This window comes from Scyliorhinus torazame, chromosome 2 (genome assembly GCF_047496885.1).
Source record: "Scyliorhinus torazame isolate Kashiwa2021f chromosome 2, sScyTor2.1, whole genome shotgun sequence".
Lineage (NCBI taxonomy): Eukaryota > Metazoa > Chordata > Chondrichthyes > Carcharhiniformes > Scyliorhinidae > Scyliorhinus > Scyliorhinus torazame.
The window spans coordinates 114865589-114881426 of NC_092708.1; the positions used below are offsets into that span (position 1 = coordinate 114865589).

The 15838-nt window shown below is 46.2% G+C and overlaps 1 protein-coding gene across 8 annotated transcripts in view; it reads right to left on the minus strand.

Annotated features, from left to right (window-relative positions):
- The window catches only part of myo3b (myosin IIIB), a 1137435-nt gene that overhangs the window by 74358 nt on the left and 1047239 nt on the right, over positions 1 to 15838 (minus strand). For all 8 annotated transcript variants that reach the window (XM_072475849.1, XM_072475846.1, XM_072475848.1 and 5 more), the window contains 3 exons: positions 13700 to 13809; positions 13274 to 13320; positions 12903 to 13050 (listed from right to left, as the gene is read on the minus strand). In XM_072475849.1, coding sequence (XP_072331950.1) covers positions 12918 to 13050; positions 13274 to 13320; positions 13700 to 13809 — 290 coding nt within the window. In that variant the 3' untranslated portion in view covers positions 12903 to 12917. The remainder of the gene's footprint in view (positions 1 to 12902; positions 13051 to 13273; positions 13321 to 13699; positions 13810 to 15838) is intronic.

A 15838-nucleotide genomic window follows, 5' to 3' on the forward strand; every position in this document is an offset into this window, starting at 1 on the left:
TGGACCTTTTTTCCCTGGAGCGTAGGAGGCATAGGGGTGATCTTATAGAGGTCTATAAAATGATGAGGAGTATCGATAAGGTAGATAATCGACATCTTTTCCCAAAGGTAGAGGAGTCTAGAACTAGAGGGCATCAGTTTAAAGTGAGAGGGAAGAGATACGAAAGAGACCAGAGGGGAAATTTCTTCACACAGAGGGTGGTGAGCATCTGGAATGGGCTGCCAGTGGCAGTGGTAGAGGCGGGTACAATTTTGTCCTTTAAAAGAAGTTAGACAGTTACATGGGCAGGATGGGTATAGAGTGGGGCAGCACGGTGGCGCAGTGGTAGCACTGCAGTCTCACGGCGCCGAAGTCCCAGGTTCGATCCCGGCTCTGAGTCACTGTCCGTGTGGCGTTTGCACATTCTCCCCGTGTTTGCGTGAGTTTCGCCCCCACAACCGAAAGATGCGCAAGGTGGGTGGATTTAACACGCTAAATTGCCCCTTAATTGGAAAAATGAATTGGGTACTCTAAATTTAAAACAAAAAAGATGGATATCGAGTGATATGGGCCAAATGCAGGCAAGTGGGACTAGCTTAGTGATAGAAACTGGGCGACAGGGACAAGCTGGGCCGAAGGACCTTGTACCATGCTGTAAACATCTATGTCTATAACACAGTGGGTGTACCTACACCTCAAGGACTGCAGCAGTTCAAGAAGGAAGCTCACCACCACCTTCTGAAAGGCAACTGGGGATGGGCAATAAATGCTGGCCGAACCAGCGATGTCCACAACCCGTAAATGCATTAAAAAAACATTTTTTTCTTTTCAGATAACAATCCAATTCCCTTATGAATACCTCGATTGAACTTGCCTCCACCACCTCAGGTTTGTTCCAGACTCCAACCACCCTCTGGATGAAAAATCTTTTCCTCACATCACTTTCACTCCTTTTACCAATTATTTTGAATCTGTCCCATTTAGTTCTTGATGCTCTCTTGAGTGGGAACAGTTTTTCACTATTTACACAAAGATGTTCAACAAACCTACCAATCTCCACCGCCCTCCCCTGCCCACTACAATGGTCTCCTTTCTCCATGATTCAGCTGTGGGTCAGATGCCAATGTCCCCATGACCGATCTTCATATTTGTCACCTATTTGGGATGCAACAGTTAGTTGTATCCCAAAAGACACAAGTGGACTAATGCACTCTCTTATGTGCATCACCACCCAGATAGGGCCCTAACCAATCTTACCTTGGTGAGAAACAAAGAGAGGCGAGTGGAAATGGGGAGGCAGCACTCTGAAAATGGTGGTGGAATGATCTACCTCCCCTTTCCTGCCTTCGCTGCAGCGATATTTATTGGGGTTTGCCACTAGACAGCTGCAGCAGCCTCAATGTCAGGAGGTAGATACATTTAAAATGGAAATCAATGTTTCAGAATTTCAATCGAACCTTGATTGCCATTTTTGGACTGATCTGGTTAAAAGGTGCGCCACATACACTTTAACCATGATAACTTGGTGGCCTGATCTAACAAATAACTTGAAGGTATTTTTATTTTAGTTTTATGGGAAGCAAAGGAGTGAGTGCTTTTCCAAGTCCCACACATTTAGCCTTGTACACTGCCCTCCTTGTTAAATATTGGGCTGCATGATATTATGGCAGCCGAGAGCTCAAACATTGGCTCCAAACTATTATTCCAAATCAAATGAAGTCTAAGATACAAAGTTCCCACTGAGCTTAACAACTGGTCAGCCACTGGAAATCATAGAATCATGAAATGGTTAGAGCCATTCAGCCTATTGTGTCTGTGCTAGCCCTCTGCAAGAGCAACTCAGTTAGTCTCACTCCACCTTTTCCCCATGACCTTGCAGTTTCTTTCCCTTCAGATAATTCTCTCTGAAAAGCGATGATCAAATCTGTGTACACCACGCTCTCAAGCAGCACATTGCAGATCTTAACTTCTTTGTTGTATAAAAAGTTTCCCATCGCCTTTGGCACTTTTGCCATTTATCTTAAATCATATTCTCTGATTCTCATCCCTTCTGCCATTGGGAATAGTTTCTCCCTATCTACTCTGTCCAGACCCCAAACGATTTTGAACACCGGGAGGAATAAGTCATTCCTTAGAAGGGGAATCAAGCTCCCCCTCGGACTGATCTGTTCCCATGTAAGAACCTATTCACGATGCCCTATGCTGCTCTTCCTCATGTCATATTTGCTTTGTTTGGCCCTTGTTCCGCACTGGAACGACACTCCGGGCCCTTGCCACGGCAGCGCTCCCATCAACCCCTCCCCCCGCCCCACCGCCTGATGAAATACACATCCTGCTCAGTGGTGGTAGCCACATTAAAGACATAGAACCAAATGAGGCAGCATTTCATTCTAACCGAGATGTTCGCCATGGTCCCCATCTGCGCAAACCACAAATTCCCAGTAGCCATGCTCGATGCCACCGGTAAAAAGTGGAGACAGGACAGGGGGACGCAAGCAGTCAGGGACTTTTACATAGGGGACAGACTAGCGACCCTGAGCGAACTGACGGAAGACCTGGAACTACCTACAGGACAGGAAGTCAGGCACCTCCAAATTAAACACTTTCTCCACAAGGAGACGGCAAGATACCGCAAGGCCCTGAGAGACACACTATTAGAGGAACTAATAAACACGGACAGTAAGGAGGGAGGGAACTGTGGGAACATTTATGGACGGTTACTGGATAGGGCAAGACTACCGCTGGACGGAGCCAGGTGAAAATGGGAGGACGAACTGGGAACGGAAGTGGGTTGGGAACTCTGGAGCAAAGCACTGAGCAGGGCCAACTCCACCTTTTCCTGCGCAAGGCTCAGCCTCATGCAGTTCAAAGTGCACCCAACCAGAACCTGAATGAACAGGTTTTTCCTTGGGTTGGAGGATTAATGTGAATGGTGCCTGGGAGGCCCAGCCTACCACACCCACATGTTCCGGGCTTGCCTCAGATTTGTCGGGTTCTGCACAGCCTTCAAGTTATTCCTGCACAGAGGAGGAGCAAAGGGGGAAGGGGGAAGGAGATGAGGAGGGAACCCAAGGGAGTCACAGAGAGAAACTTGGGGAATAGGGAGGAGGGGAGGGGGCAGGAAGCACAAACTCACCCCCTGCTCTAATAGATTGCTGGCTACGAACAGGTCTTTAAACAAGTTGGTGAAAGTCATCCACGTCCTGTGGAAGCCCTCTTCCAACCCTCTGCTGGCAAATCTTTCCTCCAGTTGAAGGAATTCCGACAGGTCGGCAGCCAGTCTGCAGCTTTGGGTGGTGCTGCCTGTCATCAGCCGAGCAGGATTCCTCGGCAGGCTATTAGTGAGGCAAAGGCAAAGACTGGGGCATCAACCCCACCCCCCCCCCCCCCCCCCGACCCCCAATAAAGAGCTCTGGCTGCTCTGAGACCCCAAAGACCGACACTTTCGGGCTTGGCTCTACCCTCACCCCCACAACCTTGGACATTGCCTCAAAGAAGGTTGTCCAGAACCCACAAGTCAAGGGCAGGCCCAGAACATGTGTGTGTGGTTGGCCAGGCCTCCCTGGCACCATTTGCATTTGTCATCCAGCTCCGGAAATAATCTGCTCATTCGGGTTCTGGTTAGTTCAATCAATCAGATTGAACTAACTTCAAGGTCTGGAGTATCTTTTGGTTAAAACTGCATCCAGTTGCAGCCTGTGTTATCCCAGAATACATAACACAAGAATCTCTTCTGCTGTTCTCTCCCCAGATGGGGTCTTTATCACGTTCAGTGGGTGCCTGATGTTGATGTTAGCTGCCTGCCCTTGACAAAGCCCATCTGGTCCTCTGTGACCAGCTGCTTAGCCAGGGCTTTTGCATCTATATTGAGTAGCGAAATGGGCCCATAGGACCCGCGCGCTCAGTCGGGTCCTTGTCTTTTTTGGGTATCAGCGATATTGAGGCTTGTGCTATTGTTGGTGGCAGGGAGCCCCTTACCAGCTGCAAACATCTCCCGCAAGTGCGGGGCCACTGCTGTCGCAACTGTTTTGTAGAAGCCCGCCGGGAATCCATCTGGCCTTGGTGCCTTCCCCACCAGCATGGAGTTGATACTCTCCATGACCCCTCCCAGTTGTAATGATGCTTCCAGGCCCCCTTCTCCTATCTTCCTCCACAACCGGCATGTCCAGTCCGTCGAGGAACTGCTTCAATCTGGAGTCCCCCTCAGGGGGCTCGGAGGTGTACACCCTCGGTAGAATTTCTCAAAGGCCTTGGTGACCTTTCCCTGCACAGCAACCAGCCTGTTGTTGTCCCTAACCTGTGCTATACCCTTTGTGGCTGCCTGCTTTCTCAATTGGCGGGCCAGCAGGTGACTGGCTTTGCCTCCATGTTGGTAAAAGGTCCCCCATGTCTGGCGGGAGTTTGTGCAATGCTTTCTTTGTGGAGAGCAGGTCAAAGTCCATTTGTAGCTTCTTTCTCTCCACCAGTAGCCCTATGGTCGGGGCCATGGAGTAGCGCCAACCCACCTCCGGTATGGAGTCGTCCAGTTATTTCCTAGCTGCCCTCTCCTTCCTATCGCTGCGAGCATTGCAATCTATAATTTCTCCTCAAATCACTGCCTTCAGCGCCTCCCAGAACTTGGAGGGTGTGACCTCCCCATTCTGGTTGTTGGTAACGTACCCATCTATGGTCTGTGATATGCCTTATCAGCCAGGTGGGGCATGTCCAGTCTCCATGGAGGCCGCTGAGCCCGGACCATCCCCAACCTCAAATCCACGTAATGTGGAGCGTGGTCAGAGATTACGATCACGTAGTGCCGCTTTCCCCACTACAAAGAAGTCGATTTGGGTGTGAATTTTGTGTACCTGGGAGAAGAATGAGAACTCCTTCTCCCCTGGGTGTACAAATGTCCATGGGTCCACTGCCCCCATCTGTTCCATGAACACTTCCTGGTTCCTTCGTCATGTTTGATTTTTTGCCCCAATTTGGTTTTTGATCTGTCTGTCCGTTGACCCTGTACACAGTTAAAGTCCCCTCTCATGATGAGTCGGTGTGTGTCTATGTCGGGGATTTCCGCCATTATCTTTTTCATGAATTCCGCGTCGTCCCAGTTGGGAGCGTGCACGTTAACAAGGACCACTGGTCCCCCTTCCAGGACACCACTAACCATGACGTACCGTACCCCTTGGTCCATAACAGTCCTCATCGCTGTATAAACTGTCCTCTTATTGAGGACACCTCTCTAGCCCTCGTCCTGCAGCTGCGAAGATAGTTATTTAAAAAGAGGGAGAGAAAAAGACACTCATACAAGTTTTATTAATTTACACAAAATGTACATTTCTAATTTTTAAAAATCACTCTGGAACTTGCAAAGTAGTTGTTAAAATATACGCTAATTTAACAGGACTTTCTAATAGAAATAATTGACCTGAATCCATATGACTTATTACAGCACAGTTATAGTTACAAGCACGGCTGTGTGATTCACCCAGGCCTTTCTCTTATGTCAAGTTCCTGTGCTCAGCTGTTGCATCACAAAGAAGTGCACAGGCAATCAAGGAAAAGGCGCTCAGAAATGTGGGAGAAGGGGCAGAGAGGGGGCGCAGTGGTTAGCACTGCTGCCGCAAGGCGGCGAGGACCCAGGTTCGATCCCGGCCCCAGGTCACTGTCCGGATGGAGTTTGCAATTCTCCCCATGTCTGCGTGGGTCTCACCCCTACAGCCCAAACTGTGCAGGGTAGATGGATTGGCCATGCTAAATTGCCCCTTAATTGGAAAAAAAAATGAATTGGCTACTTTAAATTAAAAAAAATAAATGTGGGAGAAGTTGACTTGACTGGTTCTTCAACCAAGGAATTTTGTAGAGATTAAATACTTTTTGTACTGTAAACCAGTGTTTTTCAAACATTTTTTCCCAGGACCCACTTTTGCCAACTGACCGACCTTCGGGACCCACGCTGGCCGACCTTCACGACCCAAGCCACGTTTACTTTAATGTGAAAGGGGAACCTGCTTGGTCCTCACGATCTCACACTAATCAGTTTCACAGGAGGAGAGGACAATGCATATATCAGGGGCTGGTTTAGCACAGGGCTAAATCACTGGCTTTAAAAGCAGACCAAGGCAGGCCAGCAGCACGGTTCAATTCCCGTACCAGCCTCCCCGATAGGCGCCGGAATGTGGCGACTTGGGGCTTTTCACAGTAACTTCATTTGAAGCCTACTTGTGACAATAAGCGATTTTCATATCAGGTGCAGACTTCAGCCAGTTCCTTTGTGCCGTCTTCATTTTTGTGAGAACGGAAAATCTAACCTTGTACATGTCGGTCATAAAGAAGGGCAATAGTAACAAAATGCTTCTTTTACTCAGCACTGCATACACCTGGGAGATGCTACTCCAGAATGCTGACAGCCTCATGGGTTTTTGGTGTGTTTTAATGTGTTGCCACAGGTCAGAGACAGCAGCGTGTTCTTTTTCATTTGGAGTTAAGGAAAATCCCAAGGCTTTTTACACGTACATAAAAAGCAAGAGGGTAGCCAGGGAAAGGGTTGGCCCACTGAAGGATAGGCAAGGGAATCTATGTGTGGAGCCAGAGGAAATGGGCGAGGTACTAAATTAATACTTTGCATCAGTATTCACCAAAGAGAAGGAATTGGTAGATGTTGAGTCTGGAGAAGGGGGTGTAGATAGCCTGGGTCACATTGTGATCCAAAAAGACGAGGTGTTGGGTGTCTTAAAAAATATTAAGGTAGATAAGTCCCCAGGGCCTGATGGGATCTACCCCAGAATACTGAAGGAGGCTGGAGAGGAAATTGCTGAGGCCTTGACAGAAATCTTTGGATTCTCGCTGTCTTCAGGGGATGTCCCCGAGGACTGGAGAATAGCCAATGTTGTTCCTCTGTTTAAGAAGGGTAGCAAGGATAATCCCGGGAACTACAGGCCGGTGAGCCTTACTTCAGTGGTAGGGAAATTACTGGAGAGAATTCTTCGAGACAGGATCTACTCCCATTTGGAAGCAAATGGACGTATTAGTGAGAGGCAGCACGGTTTTGTGAAGGGGAGGTCGTGTCTCACTAACTTGATAGAGTTTTTCGAGGAGGTCACTAAGATGATTGATGCAGGTATGGCAGTAGATGTTGTCTATATGGACTTCAGTAAGGCCTTTGACAAGGTCCCTCATGGTAGACTAGTACAAAAGGTGAAGTCACACGGGATCAGGGGTGAGCTGGCAAGGTGGATACAGAACTGGCTAGGCCATAGAAGGCAGAGAGTAGCAATGGAGGGATGCTTTTCTAATTGGAGGGCTGTGACCAGTGGTGTTCCACAGGGATCAGTGCTGGGACCTTTGCTCTTTGTAGTATATATAAATGATTTGGAGGAAAATGTAACTGGTCTGATTAGTAAGTTTGCAGACGACACAAAGGTTGGTGGAATTGCAGATAGCGATGAGGACTGTCGGAGGATACAGCAGGATTTAGATTGTCTGGAGACTTGGGCGGAGAGATGGCAGATGGAGTTTAATCCGGACAAATGTGAGGTAATGCATTTTGGAAGGTCTAATGCAGGTAGGGAATATACAGTGAATGGTAGAACCCTCAAGAGCATTGAAAGTCAAAGAGATCTAGGAGTACAGGTCCACAGGTCATTGAAAGGGGCAACACAGGTGGAGAAGGTAGTCAAGAAGGCATACGGCATGCTTGCCTTCATTGGCCAGGGCATTGAGTATAAGAATTGGCAAGTCATGTTGCAGCTGTATAGAACCTTAGTTAGGCCACACTTGGAGTATAGTGTTCAATTCTGGTCGCCACACTACCAGAAGGATGTGGAGGCTTTAGAGAGTGTGCAGAAGAGATTTACCAGAATGTTGCCTGGTATGGAGGGCATTAGCTATGAGGAGCGATTGAATAAACTCGGTTTGTTCTCACTGGAACGAAGGAGGTTGAGGGGAGACCTGATAGAGGTATACAAAATTATGAGGGGCATAGACAGAGTGGATAGTCAGAGGCTTTTTCCCAGGGTAGAGGGGTCAATTACTAGGGGGCATAGGTTTAAGGTGAGAGGGGCAAGGTTTAGAGTAGATGTACGAGGCAAGTTTTTTACGCAGAGGGTAGTGGGTGCCTGGAACTCGCTACCGGAGGAGGTAGTGGAAGCAGGGACGATAGGGACATTTAAGGGGCATCTTGACAAATATATGAATAGGATGGGAATAGAAGGATACGGACCCAGGAAGTGTAGAAGATTGTAGTTTAGTCGGGCAGCATGGTCGGCACGGGCTTGGAGGGCCGAAGGGCCTGTTCCTGTGCTGTACATTTCTTTGTTCTTTGTTCTTTAAGTCTGTTGTAAGTTAATAACTGACTCTGGGGTCTCAACCTCAAACGGAATTTTTAACCCACCACTTCTCTTTCAAAATCTGAAACTTCTCCTCTCATTTGGCAATACTGCCCTGCATATAACACACATGGGTTTTGCATCCTTATTTGCATTGGCACAATTAACAAAACCATATCTCAAGAAATCTTCTTTATACTGCATTGTTCCCGCGTTAAATTTCTTCTTTGTAGGCTGTTAACCAGAGGCCCTGCCGCTCTGTACAAAGCTAACACTAGCAGCATTCTGTCCTGTCTTGGACGCTGCTGCGCAGCTCTCTCCAGCAGATTCAGATGTGAGACCGATTTGTATCCCTTGCAGTCTCTTTCTTGCAACAAAATGATTCATCTTCACAGTCCTCTTGCCCTGCTGGCCAGCAGCTAGAAAATGGAAGAAGCTCTCCTCCTTGATTTGGCGCCAAAAGCATGTACATACAGGGCGTTTGACATCAAGTGTAAGTGCAGGGTGCTTAACCTGCTCATTGCTGCCGCTTATAGCCGGAAGACTGCAAACAGCCTCCTTTCCTTCTCATTTAAAAGGCGGCAGCAGCTGCCATTCTCAATAAAAATGCCGGTCGTGTTCACTGGGTTCATCTCCTGTGATCAGGATCACTGTCGGAATTCCACGACCGATCACTCTGGGACCCTCCTGACACCCACCTGCATCCCACCGAAGGATCACAACCCACACTTTGCAAAACCTTGCTGTAAACAATGAAACAATCCTCTTATCTTCGACAAAAATGGTTCACCAGCGCTCAGAAATTCAACATCGGTAAAAATGTTCAGTTGCACACTTCCAAGTTGGCAACTACATTAGAAATTTCATGAATTGTTTCAAAGCTTCAAAGCCATATTCCATTTCACTGGTTGCAGGTCATCAGATTGTAAAAATGCATTAAGCAACAAAAATAACTGACTAATTTAGGAACTAAGCACCATCTACATTGAATGAAGAAACAAGTGTATATATTAATAGGAAGATATAATTTAGTTATCACAAAATTAAATTGTATCAGTACTGGGGAACAGAAAACGGTTCAAAACCAGCCTCAAATAATATCAGATAATAATATCAGGTAAAATACTCAGACAATCTCCCAAAAATAAATCTTTCCGTTTGAACTTGGGAAATTCCAAATATTAATTGAGTAAAATGTCTTAATTTACAGTTGCTGAGAAAAAACTACATGCACATTATACCAGACCCTTGTTGCTGGAAGTAGGGACATCTAGAGGCTTCTGCAAACCAAATGTCAAATTGCTGGGACTCACTCAGAACAACAGCCAGAAAGACATGTGGTGGACTTCCTGGCTACAAGTTTCAGTGAGTCCTGCAGTTTTACATTTGGTTTGCAGGCAACTGTGCAAGTTCCATACTTCCAGGACCAGGGGGGATGGGGAATTTTACAGCCCTCCAAGCGGGTGTAATTTTGGTAGAGGCATGTAAAATATGTCAGGTGGATAGTCCATTGCGATCCTGCCCACCCCTGACCTTCTCCACACAAAATGTGGACTGGGTAAGGTGCCCACTATCCTGCCCATCCTATTAAGCCTATCGTGGCCCTTCACTGCCCACTTTAAGAGCAAGTACGGGCCTCAATCTGCCTGCACTGGAATAATATGCTGGGCAGTGGAATACAGGCGAGAGTGGGAAGGTTGTTTTTCACCAGAGTTGGTGAAAGGGTGGGAAGGAAGGGACTAGGGTGTATTTGGGGTTGCACTCTGTACATCAGGGCAGCACGGTAGCATGGTGGTTACCACAATTGCTTCACAGCTCCAGGGTCCCAGGTTCGATTCCCGGCTTGGGTCACTATCTGTGCGGAGTCTGCACGTTCTCCCCGTGTGTGCGTGGGTTTCCTCCCACAATCCAAAGATGTGCAGGTTAGGTGGATTGGCCATGCTAAATTGCCCTTAGTGTTCAAAATTGCCCTTAGTGTTGGGTGTGGTTACTGGGTTATGGGGATAGGGTGGAGATGTGGGCTTGGGTAGGGTGCTCTTTCAAAGAGCCGGTGCAGACTCGATGGGCCGAATGGCCTCCTCCTGCACTGTAAATTCTATGAAATCTATGAAATCAGGCTCTTAGATCATACCCCACTTTGTGCCTCCTTATCTGGCCTTCTTTGAAAAACTCCCATGGATTTTGTTTACATCCAAACAGGCAGATAGGACTTGACTTCATGGATGTGATCAAACAGCCTCGTTACGCCCTACTCAGTGATAGGACGAGGTTGTTAAAACTCGTGAGCGTCCTCTCGCGAGACTTGCGATGCTCGGCACCCTCGCAAGATCCAATGAGATCTCATGAAATGTCACAATCTGGATCTCGCCCAGCGAGGGTGAGATCCAAATTTACATATTTAAGCGAGCAGTTAGGCTCAATTAAATATATCGGTGCCTGATGCTTCCGTGGCCCGGGAACAAATGCCCATGCTTGGGAGACCTCGTCATGGTGCCGTTTAGCACTAGTTAAACAAACGTGGACCAGGCATATACAGCACCTGAGGGGGTCTCCCAGGCCATCGGAGGCCCCCGGGTGGTCGGGCTCTGGGAATGGTGGTACTCTGGGCACTCCCGCTGCTACCCAGGCACCCTGGCACTGCCACCTGGGCACCGTGGCAGGGCCACTATCGCCCTGCCAGAGTTCCAGGCTGGCAGTGCCAAGGTGCCTGGGTGCCACGTTTCCCACGCCAGGGATCAGGCCCAGGACTGTCCTTCCCATATGAAGTGGGGTGAGGGGGGGCTCGAACTCCCCTAACAGGTAAGTTGGGGTGTTGGGGGGGGGGGGGGTCCGGAGGCCGCGGAGGTGAGTCCGAGGAGGGTTGAGAGATCAGGGCAGCATTTAAAAATGTCACCCAATCTCGTCCTGCACTGACCAGCTGAGCTCGTCAGTACAGGAAATGAGGTAAGTGCTGCCTCGGCGGGGCTTTCCTCATTGAGGTAAAAAAAAAGAGTCCCATTTGACATCAGGGCATTCTCGGCACCGCAGGTGCTGTGACAAACCTCACTAAACGTGCCCAAAACAGGACTCTTTTCCCCCCCCCCTGTTAAATCGCACCTAATGTCACTCCTGAAAATGGTGATTAATTTGAGTCTCACCTGTTACAACTTAGCTTCTAAGCTGATCTAGAATGATTGATGTCACAAGACACAAAATAAACTATTTCTATTCCCTAGCCTTGAAATGTCTCACCTTGATGAGTCCAAATAAACCGTTAAAGTAAGTCGACCTATAAATCAGCAAAATATCTTTTATTTATGCCATTTCAAAATAATACAGAATATGTTTGCAAAATGGGCCACAAATGGAAGTAAATATGCAAACTGTAAAATCTGGCAAATATAAATTGTAAAATGTGCAAATCTTATGTTAGGAAGCAGTATGTATACCAGCTGAATTATTTCCAGTTATGCACTGGCTGATGCAGGCACACATCATGACCTGAAGGCATCAAAGGACACCTGGACAGCCCATTTGTTACTCTGCAAGGCAACACCACAAACATAAGAGGCCTCCATGCTGTTCCCTGAGCCCACGCTGAGCTACTAGGGGAAATTTCCTTTAGTGACAGGTGTGCAAGGTAGGATTTATTACCTGCTGTAACTTCCACTGCCATTCTAAATAAACTACGATTTTTATTGCCTCTACCAATTGTAAATAATTAGTTTCAACACAGAAATCCAGAGGACAAAAGAGGTGCAGCTTATTTTTGCATCTTACAGTTTCACAAGCTTTTCTAAAATTATCATGTTGAAAATGATTGGGGTGGCATGATGGCGCAGTGGTTAGCATTGCTGCCTACAGCACTGAGGACCCGGGTTTGATCCCGGCCTTGGGTCACTGTCTGTGTGTAGTTTGCACATTCTCCCTCTGTCTGCGTGGGTTACATCCCCACAACCCAAAGATGTGCAGGTTAGGTGGATTGGCCATGCTAAATTGTCCGTAATTGGAAAAAAGAATTGGGTACTCTAAATTTATTTTTAAAATGTTGAAAATGATTGAAACAATTTTGTACATAATTAAGAATAGTTTCTAATTTATTCACAGATTATTGAAGTTATTTTTGGCCTTCACATTTTCTGATTATTTTTTATGTTGAATGAATAGAATGAATTTTTCACAGAATATTATTTACTGCAAAACATAGTGTGAATATAGAACTCTTCAGTGCTCAAATTGTGAATAAATGAATGGTGGAATTGACTGGAAACTTGCAGATCGATATTGGGAGTATTTTAATACTGGTGAGAAATAATTAAACCCCATGGAGATGGATATGAATGAAACAGCAAGAAGCATACAGAATTTCTAAAAATGACTTACGGAGGACTTTGTGGAAATAAATTTTAGTGCACGTTTTTTCCCCCAATTTATAGAAAAAAGTAACAAAGATTAATGAACTGTTTTTCAGTGGAAGGGTTATTTGCATCTTATTTCTCACTATTTCTCACGATTGTTTTTTTAAAAAATTCCATTCAGACCGTATGTGTTTATTCCAAAGTATGGTTTACAGAACCTGACACTAAAAAAATCTTGGTTGGATAGGTTTTACTGAGAAATATAAAATCATTAAATTACCTATAGAGTCCACTCTTAGCTATGAGTAAATCCTGGTCCTCTTGGAATAGGAGGAGGAGGGCTCAATGAATCATCTTCCTCAGGGACTGGTTCAATAGATGACAGTGATTTGTAATATTCATCCTCAATGTCCAACACTTTGATTTGACTGTGATGCAGAAGGAGAAAGGTAACTTATCAGCATGCATAACAAAGCTTTTCACATGTAAAATACTGTCTATCAACATGTCAATCACATCATTTTAAATAAAATAAAGATTTGTTTCGTGGGGAGTCTTTATTTTCATTTTTAGAAGTATAAAAATAGAGAAATCTATAACACAATAGTTTGCTTTATTTACAGTTGGAAAGAACTAAGAGTATCTGTTTACCCAAGTTTTCTTGGCTTTCTTTTACTCCCTTGGTATTGTAGGATTCCCTGTGGAGAGGGCCAAGAACACACAGTCAACAGCAGAGCAGCAAGTCGTTAATTTTTAATTCAAAGTGATTTTGTGTTGAATGCAAGCAGATGCTGATAATATCAGAAGTCACAGCATAATTTTTTTGATCAAAGAGCTCAAGTGAGCCTGATGAAGCATGCATCTTGCTTGGCTTTGATAAACCACATCAATTATTCACCGTGACGGCAGACATCCTGACATGAAAGCAACAGATAAAGAGCATAAGCACATGTTCACGAAGACAGACAGAAGAAGAGCATGGGGGTGGGGTTGGAGAGGTTGGGGCAGGTATTTATAATGGTATTATCATCTGGACCCAAAGTCAGCAAAAGAGCTTTATTGCTACTTTGAACTCACATTTAACTGGTTATAGTACAGGCTGTCCTCAGGGCTGTTCAGCATTTTGGGCTGCTGCATTCGTCGACGAGGCGTTCTTAACTGTTTTTGTTCCGTTTCCTTTCTTGATCCTACAACATTAAAATTACAATGTTAACCATTCAATAATCCAAAACCACGTCCACTTGTCGACTGCTAATTTCTCCATATATTTTCCTGTCCTCCAGAGCTCATTGTTCATTTAAATCCCCACCGTTAACACTTGCAGTGGTAAACAAGGATGTGTCTCCAAGAAAAATGTATAAAGATTTTGAACACATAAACTAGAAATGTTCCTGTATTTCTGTAACAAAATCTTGGATGACAGCTAATTGCATCTTTTTAATTCCTAGCTTCCATCCACCATTTTTGTGTCATTTTATTTCCCATTTTGTCCTCATCCACACATTCTTTGCCTGTAACACTCAGATCTTTGTAATTAGCTGTTAAAAACGCATACAGCAGATAACCTGAACCCCAAGTTTCTTTCCTTTCATTTGAGTTATGTAAACCCATGAGTGCCTGACAACCCGACTAATAGTGTATTTACATTATCAGGTTGCCACTGCAACATTAAAGTGAACAAGCTGGCACCAGAGCTGATTCCGAATGATAGAAGACTTGCTAAAATAGGCAATGTCCTGGTGACATTGTTGTGACAAGTGGAAACAGACTTGTTCCCAGGCCGCTATAGGCTGAATGGCTCAGCCCACCCACATAGGAACCAAAGTAGGTTTACTCCAAACAGTCTGTATGTATCTTTCAAGTTAGACCTGACACTATTTGAAGACGACTAGCAAGTTCTCCCGGCCTGGCCAATATTTGTCCTGCAACCAACATCACTACAACAAATTAGTTGGTCATTGCTGCAGGCTTATTGTCTATAAACTAACTGTTGCAGTTCTCTGCATTATAACAGTGACAACATGTCAAAAGTATTCATAGCAGTGAACCACTTTGAGCTTGTGAAAAGTAGCGTAGGAATGCTATATGGGCGGCACGGTAGTGTCATAATATACACCAGTATATCATGGTGCAGACACACACACAGTGGGACCAATCAACATACACAACACCGCAGCCAATCACCAGTGAGAGCTCACGCACTATAAAGACAGGGGACATCAGAATTCCCGCTCATTCGAGTAGCAGCTAGCTCGGAGCACAGAGCTCACAGCCTGCAACACAGACATTCACCATGTGCTGAGTGCATCAACTGGTTAGGACAAGGCAAAGATCTTTAGTTAAAGCTGGTATCGTATTTATCCACAGTTCAAGTATGTTTAAATAGTTAACCTTTTAATAAAACAGTGTTGCACTACTTCAAGTGTTGGTGACCTGTATGTGATCCAGAACACCCAACACATCATGATACCAGGATTGGTTGCATACTAGCACTTCTTAGACCTATCTGCCTTCCGCCAGCATTCCGTCATTCTGCAACATGGACAACATCAGCCCGCTGCCGCCGCTCCGCATCGCCAGCAACCTCGGGGCCAACTGGAAGATTTTCAAACAGCGCTTCCAGCTCTACCTCGAAGCCATGGACAGGGAGGGCGCCTCGGACACCAGAAAGATTGCTCTTCTCCTCTCCACGGCCGGGGACCATGCCATCCATATTCTCAACTCTCTCACCTTTGCAGATGCCGAAGACAAAATGAAGTTCAAGACGATTCTCCTCAAATTTGACACTCACTGCAGCGTAGAGGTGAATGAAAGTTTCGAACGCTATGTGTCCCAGCAGCATTTGCAGGGTAAGGACGAACCTTTCCAATCCTTTTTAATGCACCTCCGCATCCTTGCGCAATCTTGCAGCTACGGGCCCACCTCCGACTCCATGATATGCACCTAGATCATTTTCGGTGTTCAGTCGGACCCCCTACGTCAGCAGCTCCTCAAAGTAAAGCAACTCACCCTAGCGACCGCCATCGAGACCTGTGTCCTACATGAAAATGCCACCAGTCGGTACTCCCATATACAAGCGGCTGAAACGGCGCGGCAAGGTCCCCATGAGGCGGAATGGGTCCAAGAGATTGAACACCTCCAGGGCCTCAGCCTGGATGAGGGTGGCCGTTTCGTGTGCTTTTCGCGAACTCCCGCGCTTGTACGCACCAAACGAGG